At 39.5% G+C, this 18,532-nt stretch overlaps 1 protein-coding gene across 2 annotated transcripts in view; it reads right to left on the minus strand.

Moving 5' to 3' along the window:
* DIAPH3 (diaphanous related formin 3) overlaps positions 1-18,532 on the minus strand; it is a 563,950-nt gene that overhangs the window by 491,165 nt on the left and 54,253 nt on the right. For both annotated transcript variants that reach the window (XM_036831862.1, XM_036831861.1), the window contains one exon: positions 10,823-10,990. In XM_036831862.1, coding sequence (XP_036687757.1) covers positions 10,823-10,990 — 168 coding nt within the window. The remainder of the gene's footprint in view (positions 1-10,822; positions 10,991-18,532) is intronic.

An 18,532-nucleotide genomic window follows, 5' to 3' on the forward strand; every position in this document is an offset into this window, starting at 1 on the left:
AGTAATCAAAGTGGCAAAAATTAAAGACAAAGAAAAATTATGGAAAGCAGCAAGGGAAAAATGACAAATAACATACAAGGGAACTCCCATAAGGTTAACAGCTGATTTTTCAGCAGAAACTCTACAAGCCAGAAGGGAGTGGCATGATATACTTAAAGTGATGAAAGGGAAGAACCTACAACCAATATTACTCTACCCAGCAAGTATCTCATTCAGGTCTGATAGAGAAATCAAAAGCTTTACAGACAAGCAAAAGCTAAGAGAATTCAGCACCACCAAACCAGCTCTACAACAAATGCTAAAGGAACTTCTCTAAGTGGGAAACACAAGAGAAGAAAAGGACCTACAAAAACAAACCCAAAACAATTAAGAAAATGGTCATAGGAACATACATATCGATAATTACCTTAAACGTGAATGGATTAAATGCTCCAACCAAAAGACACAGGCTTGCTGCATGGATACAAAAACAAGACCCATATATATGCTGCCTACAAGAGACCCACTTCAGACCTAGGGACACATACAGACTGAAAGTGAGGGGATGGAAAAAGATATTCCATGCAAATGGAAATCAAAAGAAAGCTGGAGTAGCTATACTCATATCCGATAAAATAGACTTTAAAATAAAGAATGTTACAAGAGACAAGGAAGGACACTACATAATGATCAAGGGATCAATCCAAGAAGAAGATATAACAATTATAAATATATATGCACCCAACATAGGAGCACCTCAATACATAAGGCAACTGCTAACAGCTATAAAAGAGGAAATTGACAGTAACACAATAATAGTGGGGGACTTTAACACCTCACTTACACCAATGGACAGATCATCCAAAATGAAAATCAATAAGGAAACAGAAGCTTTAAATGACACAATAGACCAGATAGATTTAATTGATATTTATAGGACATTCCATCCAAAAACAGATTACACTTTCTTCTCAAGTGCGCACGGAACATTCTCCAGGATAGATCACATCTTGGGTCACAAATCATGCCTCAGTAAATTTAAGAAAATTGAAATCATATCAAGCATCTTTTCTGACCACAACGCTATGAGATTAGAAATGAATTACAGGGAAAAAAAAGTGAAAAGTACAAACACATGGAGGCTAAACAATACGTTACTAAATAACCAAGAGATCACTGAAGAAATCAAAGAGGAAATCAAAAAACACCTAGAGACAAATAACAATGAAAACACGACGATCCAAAACCTATGGGATGCAGCACAAGCAGTTCTAAGAGGGAAGTTTATAGTTATACAAGCCAATCTAAAGAAACAAGAAAAATCTCAAATAAACAATCTAAACTTACACCTAAAGGAACTACAGAAAGAAGAAGAAGCAAAACCCAAAGTTAGCAGAAGGAAAGAAATCATAAAGATCAGAGCAGAAATAAATGAAATAGAAACAAAGAAAACAATAGCAAAGATCAATAAAACTAAAAGCTGGTTCTTTGAGAAGATAAACAAAATTGATAAGCCATTAGCCAGACTCATCAAGAAAAAGAGGGAGAGGACTCAAATCAACAAAATCAGAAATGAAAAAGGAGAAGTTACAACAGACACCGCAGAAATACAAAACATCCTAAGAGACTACTACAAGCAACTCTATGCCAATAAAATGGACAAACTGGAAGAAATGGACAAATTCTTAGAAAGGTATAACCTTCCAAGACTGAACCAGGAAGAAACAGAAAATATGAACAGACCAATCACAAGTAATGAAATTGAAACTGTGATTAAAAATCTTCCAATAAACAAAAGTCCAGGACCAGATGGCTTCACAGGTGAATTCTATCAAACATTTAGAGAAGAGCTAACACCCATCCTTCTCAAACTATTCCAAAAAATTGCAGAGGAAGGAACACTCTCAAACTCATTCTATGAGGCCACCATCACCCTGATACCAAAACCAGACAAAGATACTACAAAAAAAAAATTACAGACCAATATCACTGATGAATATAGATGCAAAAATCCTCAACAAAATACTAGCAAACAGAATCCAACAACACATTAAAAGGATCATACACCACGATCAAGTGGGATTTATCCCAGGGATGCAAGGATTCTTCAATATACGCAAATCAATCAATGTGATACACCATATTAACAAATTGAAGAATAAAAACCATATGATCATCTCAATAGATGCAGAAAAAGCTTTTGACAAAATTCAACACCCATTTATGATAAAAACTCTCCAGAAAGTGGGCATAGAGGGAACATACTTCAACATAATAAAGGCCATATATGACAAACCCACAGCAAACATCATTCTCAACGGTGAAAAACTGAAAGCATTTCCTCTAAGATCAGGAACGAGACAAGGATGTCCCCTCTCACCACTATTATTCAACATAGTTTTGGAAGTCCTAGCCACGGCAACCAGAGAAGAAAAAGAAATAAAAGGAATACAAACTGGAAAAGAAGAAGTAAAACTGAGAATCCTAAAAATGCCACCAGAAAACTACTAGAGTTTACCAATGAATTTGGTAAAGTTGCAAGATACAAAATTAATGCACAGAAATCTCTTTCATTCCTATACACTAATGATGAAAAATCTGAAAGAGAAATTATGGAAACACTACCATTTACCATTGCAACAAAAAGAATAAAATACCTAGGAATAAACTTACCTAGGGAGACAAAAGACCTGTATGCAGAAAACTATAAGACACTGATGAAAGAATTTAAAGATGATACCAACAGATGGAGAGATATACCATGTTCTTGGATTGGAAGAATCAATATTGAGAAAATGACTATACTACCCAAAGCAATCTACAGATTCAATGCAATCCCTATCAAATTACCAATGGCATTTTTTACGGAGCTAGAACAAATCATCTTAAAATTTGTATGGAGACACAAAAGATCCCGAATAGCCAAAGCAGTCTTGAGGGAAAAAAACGGAGCTGGAGTAATCAGACTCCCTGACTTCAGACTATACTACAAAGCTACAGTAATCAAGACAATATGGTACTGGCACAAAAACAGAAACATAGATCAATGGAACAAGATAGAAAGCCCAGAGATAAACCCACGCATCTATGGTCAACTAATCTATGACAAAGGAGGCAAAGATATACAATGGAGAAAAGACAGTCTCTTCAATAAGTGGTGCTGGGAAAACTGGACAGCTACATGTAAAAGAATGAAATTAGAATACTCCCTAACGCCATACACAAAAATAAACTCAAAACGGATTTGAGACTTAAATGTAAGACTGGACACTATAAAACTCTTAGAGAAAAACATTGGAAGAACACTCTTTGACATAAATCACAGCAAGATCTTTTTTGATCCACCTCCTAGAGTAATGGAAATAAAAACAAAAATAAACAAATGGGACCTAATGAAACTTCAAAGCTTTTGCACAGCAGAGGAAACCATAAACAAGACGAAAAGACGACCCTCAGAATGGGAGAGAATATTTGCAAATGAATCAAAGGACAAAGGATTAATCTCCAAAATATATAAACAGCTCATGCAGCTCAATATTAAAGAAACAAACAACCCAATCCAAAAATGGGCAGAAGACCTAAACAGACATTTCTTCAAAGAAGACATACAGATGGCCAAGAAGCACATGAAAAGATGCTCAACATCACTAATTATTAGAGAAATGCAAATCAAAACTACAATGAGGTATCACCTCACACCAGTTAGAATGGGCATCATCAGAAAATCTACAAACAACAAATGCTGGAGAGGGTGTGGAGAAAAGGGAACCCTCTTGCAGTGTTGGTGGGAATGTAAATTGATACAGCCACTATGGAGAACAATATGGAGGTTCCTTAAAAAACTAAAAATAGAATTACTATATGATCCAGCAACCCCACTACTGGGCATATACCCAGAGAAAACCATAATTCAAAAAGACACATGCACCCCAATGTTCATTGCAGCACTACTTACAATAGCCAGGTCATGGAAGCAACCTAAATGCCCGTCGACAGACGAATGGATAAAGAAGATGTGGTACATATATACAATGGAATATTACTCAGCCATAAAAAGGAACAAAATTGAGTCATTTTTTGAGACGTGGATGGATCTAGAGACTGTCATACAAAGTGAAGTAAGTCAGAAAGAGAAAAACAAATATCGTATATTAACGCATGTATGTGGAACTTAAAAAATGGTACAGATGAAACAGTTTGCAGGGCAGAAGTTGAGACACAGATGTAGAGAACAAACGTATGGACACCAAGGAGGGGAAACCGCAGTGGGGTGGGGACGGTGGTGTGCTGAATTGGGCGATTGGGATTGACATGTATACACTGATGTGTATAAAATTGATGACTGACTAAAATAATAATAATAATAATAATAAATAAAGGATAAATTACACAAGGGACTTATACACAAGCAGCTCTGAGGGGTGAAATGTCTGTACACTGAACACTGTAAGTCACTGATGAGAAAAGCTGCAAAAGACACAAATAAATGGAAAAAGGTTTTGTGTTCTTGGGTTGGAAGAATTAGTATTGTTAAAATGTTCATCCTACTCAAAGCCATCTATATATTCAATGCAATCCCTATCACGATTCCAATGGCATTTTTATAGAAACAGTCCTACAATTTGTATGGAACCACCAAAAACCATGCATAACCAAAGCAATCTTGAAAAAGAACAAAGCTGGAGACATCACACTTCTCAATTTCAAGCTATATTACAAAGCTATAGTAATCAAAACATTATGGTACTGGTATGAAAACAAACATAAAGAACAACAGAACAGAATCAAGAGTCCAGAAATAAACCCATGCATATATGGTCAACTAATATTTGAAATGGGAGCCAACAATACTCAATGGGGAGAGATAGTCTCCTCAATAAAGGAGGAAAAACTGGATAATCACATGCAAAAAAAAAAAGAAAGAAAGAAACTGGACTCCACCTTATACCACTCACAAAAATTAACTCAAAATGGATTAAAGACTTAAATTTAAGACCTGAAACTCTAAAACTCCTAGAAGAAAACATAGAGGAAAAGCTCCTTCATGTTGGTTTTGGCAATGAGTTTTTTGAACATGACACCAAAAGCACAAGCAACAAAAACAAAAATAAACGTGAAGGGTTTCATCAAATTAAACAGCTTCTGCACAGCAAAAAAAAAGCCATCAACAAAATTAAAAGGCAACTTATGAAATGGGAGAAAATATTTGCAAACCACATATCTGGTAAGAAGTTAATATCCAAAATACATAAGGAACACATATAACTCAAAAGCAAAGAAACAAAATCTGATTAAAAATGGGAAGAACTAAATAAACATTTTTCCAAAAAGGTTAAACACATGGCCAACAGGTACATGAAAAGGGACTCAACATCATTAATCATTCAGGGGAATGCAAATCAGAACCACAATGATTATATCACCTCACACAGTCAGAATGGCTGTTTTCAAAAAAAAAAATATCAAGTGCTGGGGAGGATGTGAAAGAAAAGAACCCTTATGCATTGCTGGTGGAGTGTAAATTGTTATAACCACTATGGAAAATAGTATGGAGGTTCCTCAAAAAATTAAAAATAGAACTATCATATGATTCAACAATTCCACTTCTGGGTATTTATTCGAAGAAAGCAAAAACACTTACTTGAAAAGATACCTTCATGCCTATGTCCACTGCAGTATTATTTACAATAGCCAAAATAGAGAAACAACCTAAGTGTCTGTTGAGAAATGAATGGATAAAGAAACTGTGGTGTGTGTGTGTGCATTCCTATATATACATATACATATGAATACTATCCAGCCGTAAAAAAGGAAGTCCTGTCATTTGTGACAACATGGATAGGCCCTGAGGGCACTATGCTAAGTGAAATAAATCAGACAGAGAAAGAAAAATGCTGTGTGTTATCACTTGTATGTGGAATCTAAAAATACCAAACTCATAGAAACAGGGTTCATTGGTGGTTGCCAGGGACTGAGGGGTGGGGAAAGTGGGTGAAGGTAGTCAAAGGATACAAATTTACAGTTATAAAATGAATAAATTCTCAGGATGTAATGTACAGAATGGTGACTCTAGTCTAAAAAAATATTATATAGTTGAAAGTTGCTCAGAGTAAACCTTAAAGTTCTCACCACAGGGAAAAAAATGATAATTATGTGAGGTGATGGATGTGTTAACTGACCTTATTGTGGCAATCATTTTAAAAAATATACCTCTATCAAATCATCACATTGTATACTTTAAGTTTACACAATGTTAAATGTCAATTTTATCTCAATAAAACTGGAAAAAAATAAGAAAATAAATTCAGTTTCTGGCTTGTTGAGGTTTAACATCTCTTAGAGAGCTCGATTACAGCTGCTCTTTGTAGAAGACACAGCAACGAGTCAGAATATAGGGAATATTCTACAGTATGAAAGGGCTCCAATCCCCTAGAAGGGGTGTGTAGGGAACAATTGATAAAGAAAAGACAAGAGGGACAGAGGCAACACTCTGAGGAAATAAAAAGAAGAGGAGGCATGGAAAGTAAACTGGTATGAAGTGGCTAGAGAGGAGAAAAATCAGGAAAAGGAAAAAAGTGTCACGGTACCCAAAGGAAAATGAGAAACACAAACAAGAGGACAGCTGTGCTGTGTTACATGTTGCAAACAGGATCTGATGATTGCCATTTACAGTTAGAGGGGTAAACATCTACAGCAAAACAACAGCAAAAATGAAAAGCTATTGGTAGAAAGAGCCAGAGTAAACTATTCTTTGTGGAGGACAGGCTCTGAATGGAACAAGATAAAGGACAGGAAATGTGGCAAAGGACACATGAGCTTCCCATGGACAGGATATGGATCCCAGGGAGAAGCAGGCCCAGGCCATCTAAGAGATACTGCATCCCAAAGGTGACCCCACCAGAGGAATGCTCTCATGGAAGCCTGGGCAGAAGGCCAAAGGAGACGTCACCAGTGACAAGGGAATTATAGGTGAGACTGGGAGCAGGGGAGTCATGAAAATACCACAGGAGAAAGGAATCCACATTTGTAATCCCCTATACCTCTGACAGGCAAAATGGTCCCCCAAAGATATCCATGCCCTAACCCCTGGCTTCTGTAAATATGTCAAATGACATGGCAGAAGGGGCTCTGCAGATGTAATTAAGGTTACAAACTTTAAAACAGGGAAATTATTTTGGATTTTCTGGGTGAGCCCAAGCTAATACATGAACCCTAAAAAGCAGAGGACTTTCTCCAGATGGAGGCAAGAGATGCCACAGAAGGGGAATTCAGAGAAATTCTAAGTGTGAGATGGATTTGATGTATCTGAGATGTAAGGGCCCATGTGAAGGATAGGAAAGAGGCCTCTCAAAGCTAAGGCAGCCCCCAGAGGACAATCAGGGAGAAAACTGGGACCTCAGTCCTACAACATCAGGGAACTGTGCCAACAAAATGAAATCGGAAGAGGATTCTCCCCAAAGCCTCTGATAAGAGCCCAGCCATCTGACACCGATTTCAGCCTTGTCAGCCTACAGAAACCAGCTGAGTCGACCTGGACTTCAGCCTACAAAACTACGAGACAATACAGTGGTGTGGTTTTAAGCCACCAAATCTGTGGCAATTTGTCATGGTCAGCAATAAAACTAACACAACACCCCACGGCACCAGTGCCAGATTATAAATACCCTCGGCCAGCAAAGTATTTTTATTCCTCCTCCCCTCATCTCCAGTGTCATCCTGGAGGAGATAGGTTCAGTCTGGAGAGCAGGAAAGAAGGGAAACGCAGTGTGGGGAAACAGAGCAGAGCCCACCAGAGCCCCAAGCACGGCCACGACCACGACCCCAAGCATGGCCTCAAGCACGGCCACGACCACAGCCCCAAGCACAGCCACGACCACAGCCCAAAGCACAGCCACGACCACGGCCCCAAGCACGGCCCTGACTATGGCCCCAAGCACGGCCCCAAGCACAGCCCCAAGCACGGCCCCAAGCACGGCCCCAAGCACAGCCACAAGCATGGCCACAAGCACAGCCATGACCATGACCCCAACCACAGCCACAACCACGGCCCCAAGCACAGCCCTGACCACAGCCCCAAGCACAGCCCCAAGCACGGCCCCAAGCACGGCCCCAAGCACAGCCATGACCACGGCCCCAAGCATGGCACGGCCCCAAGCACAGCCCCAAGCACGGGCCTGACCATGGTCCCAAGCACGGCCACAACCACGGCCACAACCACAGCCCCAAGCACAGCCACAACCACAGCCACGACCACAGCCTGCCCTGGAGGCTTTAAGTGGAGCAGCCTTGAAAGAGGGAAAGTGAGAGGGTTTCTCTGGATAAAAGTTAACTTATTTAAATTAAACTAGGGTTTTCATTATCTGAAAGCAAACAGAAAACTCTGGGACCTGCGGTGAATTTTATCCAGGGGCAGGAAAGAATAAGCTGAAAGAGCTGGTTTAAAGGGGCACTGGCTGGAACAAACAAGTCACTTTCAATCTGTACCTACCATGTTCACCTTGGTCAAAAAGCCAGCTACACAGATCTACTGTGAGTTCAAGAGCAACCACTGAAATTTGACATCCATAAATCAAAGCTGTATACACAGCAATGCTCACACAACTATTTCACATATCTAAGATCTAAAGAGAAACCAAGATGAGCTTTCAGATAAAAATTCTGCTTTCACTGGATGGCAAACAGGAAAAAAAGCCCTTAAGAAGTAGCATAACTAAAAATTCATCACTACTTTTAAAAAAGTGCACTGAAGATTTTACCCAGCGACCAACTAAATTAATTTCCTAAATAAAAGTGAAATGAGTACAAATGTTGAAGGATTACACTGTACTTCGCATTCATTAAGTAATCAAGTCAACACACTGTCTTTCAAAGGACCGTCTTGAGGAGGGAAAAGAGGTGTTCTTCAAAACAAAGATTTTACTTCATGAAAAAAATCATCTAAGTACCTTTGATAACGTTAAACAAGATTTTTTTAAACTGTACAATGCCAAAACAAAGAATCTAGGTACAACCTCTAAATGAAACCTCTTTTTGGCAAATGCCAAAAAATGAATATGGCAGATTATTCAATGTTGCTTCCTCAAAAGAATTTTTATTAATAAAAATGGTATGGATAGGTGCAAGCCAAAAATAAAACCCAACCTAATCTAGCATCCTCCCCAGACATAAAAACAGCTTTAAATTTGTCAAAGATGTGGTATCCCACCTGACAAGCCTGAGAAATATCACTAGTCCACATTTAAAGGAGAAAGACCCTTCTCAGCTTTACAATCTCCAGCAGGTTTTCCCTGCATTGACCACTGTGATATGGTCAAGGTATCAAAAAAGGAGAAGAAAAAAAAAAAAACCTATTCTTTATTTTTTTTAAAGCCTTTAGTTGTGACAAACTCACTCATTAGCAAATTGGGCAGCCCTGTAAAGTGAGTTTGACTGCAAAAGATCTTCTGCCAACAAGGAGACCTGTTTAAAATTTAACAAGTGTGGCTTCCCTGGTAGCACAGTGGTTAGGAATCCTCCTGTCAGTGCAGGGCACACGGGTTCAAGCCCTGGTCCAGGAAGATCCCACATGCCACGGAGCAACTAAGCCCGTGCACCACAACTACTGAGCCTGCGCTCTAGAGCCCGCGAGCCACAACTACTGAAGCCCGCGCGCCTATAGCCCGTGCTCCACAACAAGAGAAGCCACCACAATGAGAAGTCCGCACACTGCAACGAGGAGTGGCCCCCGCTCGCTGCAACTAGAGAAAGCCCGCAGGCAGCAACGAAGACCCAACACAGCCAAAAATAAATAAATATAATTAATTAATTAATTAATTTAAAATTTTAAAAAAAAAGATTTAACAAGTGATCTGGCCCAGTTATTAAATGTGTAAACACTTCAAAAATGCCAAAATCCATCTGCCCTGTTCATACAATTAAAATTGATACTCTTAGCTAGGAGAAGGGTAAGAAAGACTAACAGAAAAATACTTCTAAAGTCATCATGTTCAGAACAGAATACGATCAACTATGTTCTGTACTTCCTAGGTAGTTGTACTTTAACAACTACTAGCTGCTGTAAGCCTCCATAAATGTCTAACATCACTGGCCTACTTGCTTTACTTACTCAGATGACACCAGCAATTATGAGCCAGAAGAAAAATTTTTCGTAACAAGGTAGTCACAAGTGAACCAAAAAAGTACCATTCCAGAATCTCACGGATAATTTAGGTAGTGGTTCCACATATGAGACATGAATGAGGGGGCACTTTATTATCTTGAGTCCTCAAAGGTAGTCTTGAAGAAATCTACCTTACACAAGTCTCATTGACAGATGCAAAGGCTAGCAAAAATGGTTACGTTCTTTTGTTCTAGATTGAAATTATATCAACTTGTGATGATAAAAGAATTACAAAGGCACACCGCAAATTCAGTGAGTTCAAGTGCAGATTTAACTGTTGCAGGACTGTGCAAACCTGGTTATCATGAGAACTGAGAAAGGACTCAAACAAGGTCCAAAAATCAGCACACTTAACAATGCACACAGCAGAGAGCTGTGACCGTCATTCTCAAATGCAACCGACCCAGACAGACCACTTAGATAATCTATTTAAGACAAAAGTATATCATTTGATACTTTAGAGGTTTATGTTTTTATGTATTTCTGTGTAAAACAACTGGTATGACATTTTTCTTCGGATTCTTATTTTTGTAATCCTAAAACTCTATGCCTTAAGTACTATCTTAATGACATCAGAAATCACCTATGGAACCTGAGCTTCAGACATGTGTGGTTCCATTAACATGAGCCAAAGCAAAGGCTTTTTTTTACATCAAACGTTTTATAAGGAATCAAAATTCTTACCATCATCTTTTCAAAAAGCTCTAAGAGTTCCTTCTCGGACAGTGGCTTTGGAATGTTTTCATTCATCTCTGAAGAGCAATCATTGCTTGAAAATGCAGTCTTCAGGTTGGAAAGTGGAGTCCTTTCTTTCTTGCTCCCTGGAATTCTTATGCTGGCAAATCTGTCCAGCTATGAAGAAAGATAAAATAAATAGCACACACGTAAGTATTCCCTTCTCCAACAATATTTACCTAATTCCCAAAATGAAAAAACAAACAGGGTCAATTACATTATCACTGTGATTTCATCAGGAGGCATTCAATTAATTCAGCACTTAATCTTTAAAATTAAAAGAAATAATAAATATAATAATAAGCGTCTTCATAACCATCCTGTCTAAAGGCAGAAGAGATACACAACCTCAAAAGATTCCTTCTAATCTTAAGATTATAGAATTAAGAGTCTAATAAGTGACGTTTGCTTTACAGATTAACAAATTAAGCATTTTTACAAAGGTAACTTAGCTAATTTAGTGGTTGGCAATCTAACTAGTACTCAGTGTCCTGCCCCCCAGCCCCTCATCGAGTGTCCTTTTCATAGTACAGACTATGGGATGGGGAGGTGGGGGAGCAGGGCATGATTTAGGCATTTTAAAAATTGACTTTTACTTACACCTCCATAACTTGTTGGCCTGATAGACATCACATTTCTCTTTATTCAGGTTGGTCTGTATTTGAACTTCATGAACAACTATAGAGTAGCTAAAGCCTCAGGGAATAAAACTGGATTTTGGCTGCAATGAGATTTCTTCTACAATTATATCATCAAATAGTCCACGGATATTTGAAAATGCGTAGATTAGTTTACGAAGTTAATTGTTCATTCATTGAAAATTGCTTGAATTTCACAAGTTCTATTCCTAATAGAGAACCCAGACACATACAGTGTTTCAAGTGGTAACCAGCAAAAAAGGTAAAGAAGTGTGTACTTAAAAAGCACAATGATTCTGGAATTGTTCAGCATAACTGTGCACACATTAAGCTACTATTTTCACCATATATATGTGTAGTACATAGTCCTGTACTATTCATTGTAGCAGCTACTGGCTACGTGTGGTTATTTAAATGTAAACTAAATTTTTAAATTCAGTTCCTTAGTTGCCCTAGTCACATACCAAGTGCTCAAGAACAACAAGAGACTAGTGGCTCCCATATTGGCCAAAGCACACAAAGTACATTTCTATCATGACAGAAGGTTCTACTGAATAGGGCTACTAGAGCCCATTAAAGAAATATAACACTTAAAATTCTCTGTTTAAAAGGACAGTAAGTCACAGTATTGATTATTCACTTCACTAAAGAAATAGGACTTTTTTCAAATAATGATATGCAAAGTTAATAATGTTTATCTTTCAAAATAGGTCTTTAAGTTCACTTTGGAGATAATCCCTAGGAAAAACACCATTTACTATACACTCACACATGCTCCATCTAACATGAACTAAACATTAAAGTACTAACAATATGACAGCTTCTGGCAGGATTACAAAGTAGTCACAAAACACCACTGCCCTCATCCTAACAACAAAAGAAGCCAGATACCCTACAAAATTGTACTTGCTACTGTTTTCAACCCATCAGGAAGCTGAGGAAACAAGAAAACCTGTAAGAACTAAATACTGGGACGTGACAAACTGCTTTTATCCCTGACGAACAGCTGAAGAAAAATAAAGGTAAAGAAAAACCAGCCAAGTTTTTTTTTATGAACTTTGACAGCTGCATGGGTACTGGCATGAGAGATTAGAATTCCAAGGGCCTCGGTCATGAAGCCCCAACCATGGAGCAAGTCTGCACCCTCCTACCAACTCTTTCCCTCAAGTCTTCACCAGCTACATGGGGTAGGAGGCCAATGGCTGGGGGCAGAGCAGGAAAGCTGAGCGGGATGCTTGCTCCCTGAGGCATAAGAGGTCTCTCCCAATGCAAAGCAGCTGCTCTCCGAACGCTCTGGACCAGACAGAAGACCTGAGAGAAATCCAGGCCTTCAGAGAGCACACAACAGCTGAGCACAGCTGACAGAGAGCACACGAAGGCTGGGAGTAGGATAACAGGTCTCTCTGAAGAAACAGAGAGCCAGCAATGGAACTGAAAACAAAAAAGAGAATGCTAACCCTAAAAATGGGCATCAGGACTTTAAAGCAGAAAGAAATATTCGACGGTTTTCAAAGCTAAAGTTCAGTTGTAATGTCAAAAAACAGATTGCCAGAATCTCATTAGCACTCAGATCCTAAGCCCTCAAAACATCTGAGGCCACAGGTGAGCTGAATAAAAAACTGAAGCAGCAGGAAACCAAATCCAGCTCAACTAGAGATCACAGTGACTCAGACCCCATTCCAACAGCCTGAAAGAAGGGCATGCATGCCCTTTCTTGGAAGCAAACATTATTTAATTTCTACTGTAATTAAATAAAATGCCCACCATAGAATAAAATATTGCTAGACACACAAAGGAGCAAGAAATGTGGCCCACAGTCAAAAGAAATCACCTAGAGATGGCCCAGAGGGTAGAATTACTAAACAGACTATTTAAAATAAGATTTATAAAAATATGCTAAAGGATATAATGAAGAGTGGCCATCATGCATGAAGGATGGAGAATTTCAGCAGCAAACCATGGATACTATTTTTTTTTAATCTATTAGAATGAAAAATGTATCAGAAATGAAGACTTCATTAGATGGCCTTAACAGAACCTGAACATTGCTGAGGAAAGAATTGGTGAGCCTAAACACATATCAATAGAAAGTATCTAAGCTGAAACAAAAAGGAAAAACAAAATGGGAAAAGGGAAAAAAAAGAATAGAGTAACCACAATCCATGATACAATATGAAATGTAACACAAGGGTAACTGGGGTCCAGAAGCAGAAGAGAGAGGATAGATAGATAGACATATACATATATCAATTCACAGATCCAAGAAGCTCAGCAAACCCTAGAAAGAATACCAAAATAACAAACAAAAAACAAACAAACAAAAAAAAACCTAGGAGGCTCATAGTCAAACTGCTGAAAATTAAAAATAAATGGCAAACCACAAAAGTACAGCCAGAGAAAAGAAGACATTATACATAGAACAAAAATGATACAAATGAAAATTTCTCACCAGAAACAATGCCAGCAAAAGACAAGGGAATGGCATCTTTGAGGTACTGAAAGAAAAATACCCTTATCCTAGAATTCTATGTTTAGTAAAAATACTTTTCATAAATGGAAGCAAAAGAAAGACATTTCCAGACAGACAAAAGCTAAAGAATCTGTCTGCAGCAGATCTCCTCTACAAAAAGTGCCAAAAGAAGCTTTTCAGGCAGAATTGATGGAAAAGGAATCCCATATTTACAAAAAGAAATGAAGAGCAATGGAGAGGTTGCTCTATTAGAAGCTGGGGATACAAAGATAAATTAGCTATTTAGAACGTAAGCAACAAATAACAATCCAGTGGAGGAGACAAGCACCTAGACAGGTAATTATAAAGCTACGTAGACAATGTAGCAAGAAGTGTATACAGTGTATCACACTAGCAAAGAAGAGGGGCATCTAACTCACCAACATAAACTTTCCCTGCTTTGAAATAACCCAGAAACATAAAATTATCTCCACATGAATATATGTCCAGAAGTTATGTCTCTATGTACATCAGTACTCCAATCCTCGATAGTTGTTTTAAAAAACTAGGGACACCCAACAGCTGTTTTAAGAAATGGGGCTGGTTCCTCTGTCTGTCTTCTGAATCACTACTTCATTGCCATCATTTCTATACATGTAATATCAATTCTTGAGTGTAGAAACTATGCTAACTCCTCTTCACACACCACACACACACACACACACACACACAAAAGTTAATTAATATGCTAAACTTATAATGAAGTGAAATTAAGCAAAACATCATTAATGCAACATCAATATTATAAATGTAAACATGTCAATAAATGGGAATAGTAAGTTTAAGCAATCCACAAGCTAATTTGCGAATACTTAACTTCCAACAGTGGTAGAAGAAATAAAAATTTTAGTTTTCACCAAAAGTCAAAATTTTTTTAAATAAAAATCTCTAAAAGTCATAAAGGGCGCTGGGCAAGATGGCGGAAGAGTAAGACGCGGAGATCACCTTCCTTCCCACAGATACATTAGAAATACATCTACACGTGGAACTGCTCCTACAGAACACCCACTGAATGCTTGCAGAAGACGTCAGACCTCCCAAAAGGCAAGAAACTCCCCACGTACCTGGGTAGGACAAAAGAAAAAAGAAATAACAGAGACAAAAGAATAGGGACGGGACCTGCACCAGTGGGAGGGAGCTGTGAAGGAGGAAAGGTTTCCACATACTAGGAAGCCCCTTCGCGGGTGGAGACTGCGGGTGGCAGAGGGGGGAAGCTTTAGAGCCACGGAGGAGAGCGCAGCCACAGGGGTGCGGAGGGCAAAGCGGAGAGATTCCCGCACAGAAGATCGGTGCCGACCAGCGCTCATCAGCCCGAGAGGCTTGTCTGCTCACCCGCTGGGGCGGGCGGGGGCTGGGAGCTGAGGCTCGGGCTTCGGTCGGATCCCAGGAAGAGGACTGGGGTTGGCTGCGTGAACACAGCCTGAAGGGGTTAGCGCACCACAGCTAGCCGGGAGGGAGTCCGGGAAAAAGTTTGCAGCTGCCAAAGAGGCAAGAGACCTTTTCTTGTCTCTTTGTTTCACGGTGCGTAAGGAGAGGGGATTCAGAGAGCCGCCTAAACGAGCTCCAGAGACGGGCGCGAGCTGCGGCTATCAGTGCAGACCCCAGAGACGGGCATGAGACGCTAAGGCTGCTGCTGCGGCAGCCACCAAGAAGCCTGTGTGCAAGCACAGGTCACTATACACACCACCCCTCCTGGGAGCCTGTGCAGCCCGCCACTGCAAGGCTCCCGTGATCCAGGGACAACTTCCCCGGGAGAACGCATGGTGCGCCTCAGGCTGCTGCAACATCACGCCAGCCTCTGCCGCCGCAGGCTCGCCCCGCACCGGTACCCTTCCCTCCCAGCGGCCTGAGTGAGCCAGAGCCACTGAAGCAGCTGCTCCTTTAACCCCGTCCTGTCTGAGAAAAGAACAGACGCCCTCAGGCGACCTACATGCAGAGGCGGGTCCAAATCCAACACTGAACCCTGGGAGCTGTACAAACAAAGAAGAGAAAGGGAAATTTCTACCAGCAGCCTCAGAAGCAGCAGATTAAAGCTCCGCAAACCACTTGATGTACCCGCATCTGTTGAATACCTGAATAGACAACGAATCATCCCAAATTCAGGAGGTGGACCTTGGGAGCAGGATATATTAATTTTTCCCCTTTTCCTTTTTTTGTGAGTGTATAGGTGTATGCTTCTGGGTGAGATTTTGTCTGTATAGTTTTGCTTTCACCATTTGTCCTAGGTTTCGGTCCTCCCTTTTTTTTTGTTGTTTTGTTTATTTTTTTACTTAAAAAATTTTTTTCTTAATAAATTTTTTCTTAATAATTTTTTCCGTAGTTTTATTTTAAAAAATAAAAAAAAATTTTTTCTTAATAATTTTTTTCTTATTATTATAAAAAAATAATAAATTTATTTTTTAAAATTTAAAAAAACTTTTTTTCTTAATAAATTTTTTCTTGATAAATTTTTCTTATTTTTTATTATAATAGCTTTATTTTATTCTATTTTATCCTCTTGCTTTCTTTCTATTTTTTCTCCCGTTTATTCTGAGCCGTGTGGATGAAAGGCTCTTGGTGTTTCAGCCAGGCATCAGGGCTGTGCCTCTCAGGTGGGAGAGCCAACTTCAGGACACTGGTCCACAAGAGACCTCCCAGCTCCACATAATACCAAACGGCGAAAATCTCTCAGAGATCTCCATCTCAACAACAAGACCCAGCTTCACTCAACAACCAGCAAGCTACAGTGCTGGACACCCTATGCCAAACAACTAGCAAGACAGGAACACAGCACCATCCATCAGCAGAGAGGCTGCCTAAAATCATAATAAGGCCACAGACACCCCAAAACACACCACCAGACGTGGACGTGCCCACCAGAAAGACAAGATCCAGCCTCATCCACCAGAACACAGGCACTAGTCCCCTCCACCAGGAAGCCTACACAACCCACTGAACCAACCTTAGCCACTGGGGACAGATACCAAAAACAACAGGAACTACGAACCTGCAACATGCGAAAAGGAGACCCCAAAAACAGTACGATAAGCAAAATGAGAAGACAGAAAAACACACAGCAGATGAAAGAGCAGGGTCAAAACAAACAAGACCTAACAAATGAAGAGGAAATAGGCAGTCTACCTGAAAAAGAATTCAGAATAATGATAGTAAAGATGATCCAAAATCTTGGAAATAGAATAGACAAAATGCAAGAAACATTTAACAAGGACGTAGAAGAACTAAAGAGGAACCAAGCAAAGATGAAAAACACAATAAATGAAATTAAAACTAATCTAGAAGGGATCAATAGCAGAATAACTGAGGCAGAAGAATGGACAAGTGACCTGGAAGACAAAAGAGTGGAAATAACTACTGTAGAGCAGAATAAAGAAAAAAGAATGAAAAGAACTGAGAACAGTCTCAGAGACCTCTGGGACAACATTAAACGCACCAACATTCGAATTATAGGGGTCCCAGAAGAAGAAGAGAAAAAGAAAGGGACTGAGAAAATATTTGAAGAGATTATAGTTGAAAACTTCCCTAATATGGGAAAGGAAATAGTTAATCAAGTCCTGGAAGCACAGAGAGTCCCACCATACAGGATAAATCCAAGGAGAAACACGCCAAGACACATATTAATCAAACTCTCAAAAATTAAATATAAAGAAAACATATTAAAAGCAGCAAGGGAAAAACAACAAATAACACACAAGGGAATCCCTATAAGGTTAACAGCTGATCTTTCAGCAGAAACTCTGCAAGCCAGAAGGGAGTGGCAGGATATACTTAAAGTGATGAAGGAGAAAAACCTACAACCAAGATTGCTCAACCCGGGCTTCTCTGGTGGCGCAGTGGTTGAGAATCTGCCTGCCAATGCAGGGGACACAGGTTTGAGCCCTGGTCTGGGAAGATCCCACATGCCGCGGAGCAACTAGGCCCGTGAGCCACAACTACTGAGCCTGCGCGTCTGGAGCTTGTGCTCCGCAACAAGAGAGGCCACGACAGTGAGAGACCCGCGCACCGCGATGAAAAGTGGCCCCCGCTCGCCACGACTAGAGAAAGCCTTCACACAGAAACGAAGACCCAACACAGCCAAAAAAATAATAATAAATAAATAAATATTTAAAAAAAAAAAAGATTGCTCAACCCAGCAAGGATCTCATTCAGATTTGATGGAGAAATTAAAACCTTTACAGACAAGCAAAACCTGAGAGAGTTCAGCACAACCAAACCAGCTTTACAACAAATGCTAAAGGAACTTCTCTAGGCAAGGAACACAAGAGAAGGAAAACACCTACAATAACAAACCCAAAACATTTAAGAAAATGGGAATAGGAACATACATATCGATAATTACCTTAAATGTAAATGGATTAAATGCTCCCACCAAAAGACACAGACTGGCTGAATGGATACAAAAACAAGACCCATATATATGCTGTCTACAAGAGACACACTTCAGACCTAGGGACACATACAGACTGAAAGTGAGGGGATGGAAAAAGTTATTCCATGCAAAACTAATGCACAGAA

Source organism: Balaenoptera musculus, chromosome 18 (genome assembly GCF_009873245.2).
Source record: "Balaenoptera musculus isolate JJ_BM4_2016_0621 chromosome 18, mBalMus1.pri.v3, whole genome shotgun sequence".
In the NCBI taxonomy this organism is placed as follows: domain Eukaryota; kingdom Metazoa; phylum Chordata; class Mammalia; order Artiodactyla; family Balaenopteridae; genus Balaenoptera; species Balaenoptera musculus.